Below are 8,090 nucleotides of genomic sequence, written 5' to 3'. Positions count from 1 at the left end.
AACGATCTTCCCAAACAAAAAAAATAAGTATATGCCGGTCTTCGCCACAGTGATCTTACTTAAGATAGGACAACATAGAAATATGAAGACAACGATGATAATAATCCATCGTAAGAGACATTTTGAAGTGTTGAGGCGGTATTTTTCCTATGGTACAAAATTATAAACACTTGTGATTTCTTCTTACTTATAAGGTTTTACTTGAATTCGAAGTTGCGTCACTTTAGGGCTGTGTATTGGACCACAATACTGTGACAATTACATAATGTGATAACCACAAAATTTTCTTTTTATTTTATAACTAAAAACCTTTAAAGGCGCCATACTCGTTTATAACAATTTTATGGGGTAGGAACGTTGTCAAATGAACTGAATGAATGATGATACTTCCAACTATTTAAAGGATCAATTCACATTCAGATTTCAACTGCAGCGACTTATCAAAAGTTTTTTATACTAAGGTAAAATTTAGAAATGCATCATAAAAACAGAAAACGGTGATTCATTAAAAAACTGTACAATCTTGAAACTAAATTAAGTTTACAACTATAAATTGACAATAATTTGTGTATTACACGCAGAATATACGTTGTATGAGTAATTATAATAATGATAGAGAACATTAAATCTTGTACTAAAAGTGAAAGTACACATGAAAACGCGCTTTAAAATTTTATATGATGCGTGGATTTTGGGTTGGCTTTTGACATGGTCGGTCACGGGCTAGATTACGAGGAAGGTACCGTGACGAATGGAGCAAGATTAGTTCTTCGTCTGTTGTTTTTAGTTGAGCAATAATAATAAAAGCTCGAATGTGATTAGTTTAGAATTATGGTTTCCCTTTCTTTTTTATTTCCTCATTGACTGCTATTATACACGGTTTGGTATTTTTATACATTTATACATACAAATTTTTTGGTATTTTTATACATTTTAATTTTAATCGTGTGTCGATAGATGGCAGTAAATTAACTGTTACTACAAAATTTACTATGACAGTAACCCTCTATCCTATGTATTCTCTTTGGCCTATGCTAGTACTGCAATGCAAGGTAAAGCACTAACTTTCTTGCGATCAATGAACCTAAGCCAGTGTCAATGACCTCATATCACAGCTTCGCAGACAACAATACAAATAGCTCATGACATTCTGAACATGACATGTGCCATGAGAATAACTACTAACTAAACAAGGTTAAACGTCGAAGATACAGTCGACTTCACAGTAGTATACTAGGGGAGACCGAGGTGAGTTGTGACAGAGGAGAGATGTGACATTATCGATTTTTTGGAACCTATTTATTGTTAGCGAGCTCGCTAGTTAGCTAGTAACTTGAACTAACAAACGCGCGCTATTGCGAGCTCGTTATTCGTTAATAGATTCCAAAAACTCGACGATGTCACAACTCCCCCTCTGTCACAACTCATCGCGGTCTCCCCTACCTAAAGTAGAAACGTGAGAAATATCCTTGCAAAAAACCCCGGCTTTGCGTCGGTCGTCATTTACATTATAATTATGATCTGAGGTTTCGTATTTACTGGCTTTTAAGCAGCACTTGAAATATAAGGAAGATATGATATGACACATTTTATAAGGAAGATATGATATGACACATTTTTTTTCTTATTTCTATATTAGTAACGTATCTATTATTCTAAGACGAGTATGATTATTAATTTTAGCATAGAAATATAAATAGTTACACTAAATTGTTCTCAAATTTCAATTGTAAGACCTGAAACGATATTGATTATTCCGATATTATACGTAACATTACATTCACAGGAAAAAACAGGTGTCAACTAAAACTTTTATAGTATTTTTAGGGTTCCGTGCCCAAAGGGTAAAAACGGGACCCTATTACCAAGACTCCTCTGTCCGTCTGTCCGTCTGTCTGTCTGTCCGTCTGCCTGTCACCAGGCTGTATCTCATCAACCGTGATAGCTAGATAGTTGAAATTTTCACAGATGATGTATTTCTGTTGCCGCTATAACAACAAATATTAAAAAGTACGAAACCCTCGGTGGGCGAGCCCGACTCGCACTTGTCCGGTTTGGGTAATACCCGTTCGGAACCCATGAAACAAGTGGATCTGCTATTTCAGATGATATTATTTAAGTAGGTACGTGTTGAAAACACAAAATAAGATGTAATCGAACTTAAACTATCGTGAGACATATTTCAAAATATTTAGATCAGTACGGCGGTGCACGACGTACAACCGCCGCGGACCTGAGGTGCCTGAGGAAGGATTCCCAAAGAATCCGAAACATGTCGCCAAAAGCGACTAAAAATGATAGTGAGTAAAAACCGTACTGATCTAAATATTTTGAAATAAGATGTAATCGAAATTTTTACTTTTCATGCAATGTACGAAACGTGACTATTGATGATTTCACCATTACCTTTCTCTGGTGTTAGAGGGCAAACGCAAACGTCCGACCTGGATATAAGGAAAGCTGCAATGTGTATGTTCCAAAGTAGAAGAATAAAGCGAGAAGCAGGGCGTTAGCGTAAGCCCATTCCTGTTTTGAGTTATTTTATTTTAAGGACAAAATTTTCCCTTACACATATTATAACACTTTACGTTTTGTACACATATTTGAGATTGATACATTATTTGATGTCTGTCTGGCTGAAACGTCGGATAAAAGGTAAAATAAAAAGTGAAATTTAATCGCGTTAGACTCGTTAATTAAATAATATGTTTCCCTTACCTGTAAATAACAAAAAAAAGCTACACAAAAGGTAATAATTGATAGAACAAAACATATGTATAAGTACATTTTATATTTAAAGTATTATTCTGAATTAAACAACAATATGTCTGATAAAATATAACAAGCATTTAAAAATGGATTAGGCGCTCGGTTCTCACAAAATATGCAGCTTGTGGCTATTTATATTTTGGTCACTAGTTAATATAGGCAAAAAACTACAAAAAATATAATTTTCTTTTGCACTTATAATACCTATTCGTCATTGCATTTATATGTATAATATTTGCCATTGCATAACCATGACGTTACATTTGGTTGACACAAGTAACTTACAAGGTTTTTAGATAAAATTTTCTTTTATGTATGCAAAATTTTATTTTCTTGTTAAAATTACTTTCGTAGCCCTATTGTCCACTATTATCGATTTCAGCAACATTAATATTATAATCACGTCATGTAAAAAACCACAAGAATCATATTTAAGCTTTTTTGAAATCGCTTGTTGCCTCTCACTTTCACTGCCTCAATTATTTTCTCATCGCATGTGATGCATCGAAAGCACTGTTTTTGTGACTGAGCACCGTGGCTTAATGTTGTGGGAATGTATGGAAATCTAAACAGGATATCGAAACAGCCAACAAAATGTACGATCAAGGAATGTTTTTCTGCCACTTCGTACCTTGTCACATATGAAAAGCCTTGCTGCTTTCTTATTAATTGTCACTGTGACATGGTACGAAGTGGCACAGATGTTAAATTCCTTCACTCTATGTTAGGAATTGGCAATTTTATCATAGCCTAGTGTTAGACAAGCGGTTTCTTGGTTTAGCGGTTTTTCTTATTACTTAGATGTTAACCGTTTCTAACGAGCATATCCATCTACTGTTACATTGTTGTTTATTCGACTTTAGTTCAGGATAAGCTTGATCATTTTAAATTTGAATGATCAAACGAACTTACCATAAGTGAAGTTCTATCATAATTATTTTGTTTTCGTCGAAGAGATTTAAAAATATTATTTTTGATCATTGGTTTGTGAAAATAAAAGGTACTGCATGGTTTTATTTTTTAATAACAACAGTCGTTTGCTGACATTTTTTTACGTATTTTCTAAAAATTTATAATTTAAAGCTAAGGCGACATACATAATTAATTAATAAATTGATAAAAATAGTAATTCAAAAAATACATAGGAAATAAAAACTGTAATAGATGTCATATATTAAAGAAAAAGTGACGAAGCCCTCCAGTGGTGAAGTGGTGGTTTTTAATTTATATATAGTAGTGTGACTACTTAAAAAACGCAAATCAAAAATATTTAATAAAATAATTTGATTTGTTCCCAAACTTGTACATAGGAAATAATTTATATACAAGTATGATAATGAATGTGATAGATATGTACAAAACAAATATTTAAGTCTTACAAGATACTTATATAATATTAAAGCCAAGTAATTGTTGTCACAACCATAAATATTTTATGAAATAAGTACATATACTAGGTATATAGAATACTATAAATAATAGTTACTCCACAACCTCACAAAAGGTTAAAAAAGATAACTAAATAAATTTGAGCAAAACAAAAACTTAACAAATCAGTCAACAAATAAACATTCACACTGTATAAATAGCGAAATAAGTTATTAATTTAACGATGGGTGTGTACGAGAAACCTCGAAACTAGGTCATACATCTAGGGCGTTTCACTGGGGCTTTTGACCTGAATACGCTAGGCTCTGTGCATCTATAGATCTGCCCCATCCGCCGCTGCTGTGTCCGCTGCTAGCACTGCCGCCGTATCCTCCTGAGGCGTCACCACCGTAACCACTGGAACCACCTACGTCGTGGCTTGATGTGTGACTCGAGCTATGATGAGGATGCGCCACCACTTCATACGTCACGTGCTTCTGTTGGGACAACAACTTCTTCAGACCAATAATCGCCGACAGGACCAAAGCCAATTTGCCAATCAGCAACGCCTTTCCAGCAATCAACGCGATCGCTCCAATAGCCAGCGGCATCAACGCCATCAGCTTCATCGCCAAAGCCATCATCAGCGGTCCCAGAATCTTCTGCGCCTTCTTTTTCTTCCCCCTACCTTCTTCTGAAACCTCATTGTCTTCCGTGAACGAAGAAACCGTTTCCTCCAAAGCTCGTCCTGCGCTCGAAACTGTATTCACAACATCCGATCCTTTCACTTCAACGCGGATGGAGTGCGTGTCCAAATATCTCTTTAATCTTGAAAGAGGATCCAAGGATCGAGGTGCACCAGTTTCTTGAGGAGCATCGGTAGCTCTCACAACAGTGACTCCATCGGATAGGGCGAAGCTGTCCTTCTGTCCGATCATCTTGTCGACGAAAGAGAAGAACTTATATTTTAAACATGATGTGGAATCCTTCCGCAAGCAGTCGTTCAATCCATCCAGGTCGTTGTCCGAGTGTCCCGTGTCTTGGGCCGGGAGCGCGACGCACGCCGACGCGAGCGCGAGAACAACACAAGTCCGCCACATACTAAGTTCGTGCACTACACTGGCGCGCTCGCGATTCGCTGTAGCTTAAATACCCTCCTTCCCTCGTCTGTTGAAAAAACTCACCGAAATCACAGAATGGACTTTCTTCGGGGTCTGGAAGTAAAAGTGTGGTCCAGGTTTCATAAGACGTTGCATTAATGTGAAAGCCCGTGTTATTACTTGAAACGTAAGCGGAAATCGTAAAGGTCGCGGATTTGTGTCGGGCATTCTGCGTTCATTCATGACTTTAGTGCAGCTTTGAAGCTTAACAAGTTTCAGGCAAGATTGTATAATCTTAATATATATACTGAAATAGTTTTTCCAAATAGTTTTGAACTATTATCGCATAACTATAGAATTTATGATGATAAATTTATGGTCGCAATGTTAATTTTTCGGAATAAAGTTAAGTTTATTTTCCAATGCTGTACCGGTAGGTACACATACAACATATAATATATATAGCATTTATGTATATGTAATAATACTGTAATGTTTCGCAAAATGAATTTCACATACTATATCATAAGCTTCAAAGCACTGCCTCTCGACACAACATAATATGTCCCATCGTTCTATCCTTATGGGACTTTTTAATTATTATTAACTTCCATTATTAGCCTCTATTTCATAAAAGTAACTTTGTACAAAGACAAGAGCTTATGTACCGGTTGCATTCTAAGCGATCCTTATCTCTTTTGTTCTAATAATTGGCGCAGGTTCAGGTCTATTTTGTAGGTATCTGTACATAAGTACCTTAAACAGAAATAGTTCTTCAATATGCAATTAATTGTTTCTGATAAAGGTAACATATATAATTTAAAAAGCGTTGAACTTGTTAAAATCTTTTAACCCCGTTTTTACTCGCTTAGGGATTGTATTTCAAAATATCGTTTTAATATTGTTTTATAGCTGCTATAGTTATAATTGACCGTCAAAGGAAAAATATTGAAATTTAAATTATACAGGCTATAACAAAAATAGTAAAGATCCGTTTAAGGCCATATTCGGTATCGTGGTCTGATTAGGAAAAAATAGATAACATTTTTTTACCCGAAAATTTTCTGGACTTTGTATGGAGTATTGGCCGTCTTGGATGACCTGCCCCATACATTTTTTTTGCATCAAAAAATTTTTTCTACCTTTTCCTAATCAGAACAGGATACCGAATATGCCCTTAAACGGATCACTACGATTTTTGTTACAGCCTGTATAATTTCAATTTCAATATCTTCCCTTAGACGGTCAACTATAAAAATAGTTCAGAAGTTTAGTAATACTAAACTTGTAGTTGTAACAAGTTCAATACGAAATTAAGTATAAAAACTAATGTTCTTTCTAGTTTTGTCTGCTTTTTTTTTCATAAAAACCCACGCCATTCAAATACTTAATAGTCACCTTGGGAGCCTCTAGTTGGGAGCTTTTGGGTGGTTTTACGGTAACGGAAATATTTTATATGTCATCTCATTTTGCACCTCTACTATATCAAGCGTGACTGGACATAAATAAGATGAAGAGTTTTATAATATTGTCTTAGTTATGGAGATAGTTAGGGTAAATTCGCATTATTTGGTGACATGCCTAATTCGGTGATACAAGTTTTGAAGCATGACACCCGGGAAAGCTAGTGAATTAGGGCCTTTTAAATGGGACCTCGCGGCTTCACGGCTTCGGCGGCTTTGCCGTGATGCCCATTTAAAAGGCCCTAATTCACTAGCTTTCCTGGGTGTCATGCTTCAAAACTTGTATCACCGAATTAGGCGTGTCACCAAATAATGCGAGTTTACCCTACTCATGAAATATTCAATTTTTATTTATAAGAGTATTATGTTATAAAATAATTTTGATAAAGATATAAGTATATTGATTTAAACTAACACGATTTTCACTCATAATTTTAAACTAACACTGGACTTAATCGCGTGAACACACGTTCGAAACGTCAGGCCATAAATAAACGTAAGTTTATACTCGATTAGAGTCCGGTTTGGTTTGAAATAATAAAAGGAATAAGTGCTAATTAGGTACATACGGAAATAAATATATAATAATCACAAACCGTTTAGCAAAAGCCATATTGCATTTTAATAAAACCCTCCATTTCTTGAACACACAAATCACCACAATAGCTAGAGGTAAGTGTTAATTACATGGATAAATAAATAATAATCACAAACCGTTTAACAAAAGCCATGCACATTGCATAGTTATTAATAAATTAAAACCCTCCAGTTCTTTCACACAAATGATAATAGCTGTTATTTGATAGTAATCTAGGAATGCTAGGTGGAAACCTGGGCTAAACTGGTTTAGTGCAGGAAAACTGTTACTCGCTACGAAAGTTAGAAAGCATTCTATAGCTTACTTATGTTGGAGGATTACAATTAAATGCATCCGTTGAAGTCTAGACGAATCAAGTACATTACATATCTTTACTTTTCCTTTGCGTTTCTCGATTTTATTTTTATGTATTTTTTTTATTTTTAACAAAAAAAAAGTAAGGACAAATCGCCTAGCGTGGTACGGGCATGTGATGCGGAGGGATGAAAGTCATGTGACGAGAAAGTTATTAAGAATAAATGTGGAGGGAGGTACGAGGAGAGGAAAACCGAGGAAAAGGTGGATGGACTGTGTGAGAGGTGATATGAAACGAACGCAAGGTGAATGATGAGATGACGGGTAACAGAGAGGTATGGAAGAAAAAGACATGCGGGGTCGGCGCAGCATGTCTGTGAATGGGACAAGGGCAAGCGAATGATGATGATAGGTACCTGAGCTTGAACAAAAGTACGGTCTACCCATATTAAAAAGGTAGGCAAGATTAGAAGACGAAGGAATGCTTGCAACTACTGG

General features: G+C 35.5%; 1 protein-coding gene across 1 annotated transcript; it reads right to left on the bottom strand.

The window, feature by feature from the left end:
• Positions 1-4,239: 4,239 nt before the first annotated feature.
• LOC134750593 (uncharacterized) lies at positions 4,240-5,491 on the bottom strand. The gene has a single exon (XM_063685794.1). It carries the CDS (start codon positions 5,235-5,237, stop codon positions 4,431-4,433), a length of 807 nt encoding a protein of 268 aa, XP_063541864.1. The 5' UTR covers positions 5,238-5,491; the 3' UTR covers positions 4,240-4,430.
• Positions 5,492-8,090: the final 2,599 nt, after the last annotated feature.

Source organism: Cydia strobilella, chromosome 20 (assembly GCF_947568885.1).
Source record: "Cydia strobilella chromosome 20, ilCydStro3.1, whole genome shotgun sequence".
Lineage (NCBI taxonomy): Eukaryota > Metazoa > Arthropoda > Insecta > Lepidoptera > Tortricidae > Cydia > Cydia strobilella.
The sequence above is the reverse complement of the archived record's forward strand: the minus strand, read 5'-3'. Positions and strand labels throughout refer to the sequence as shown.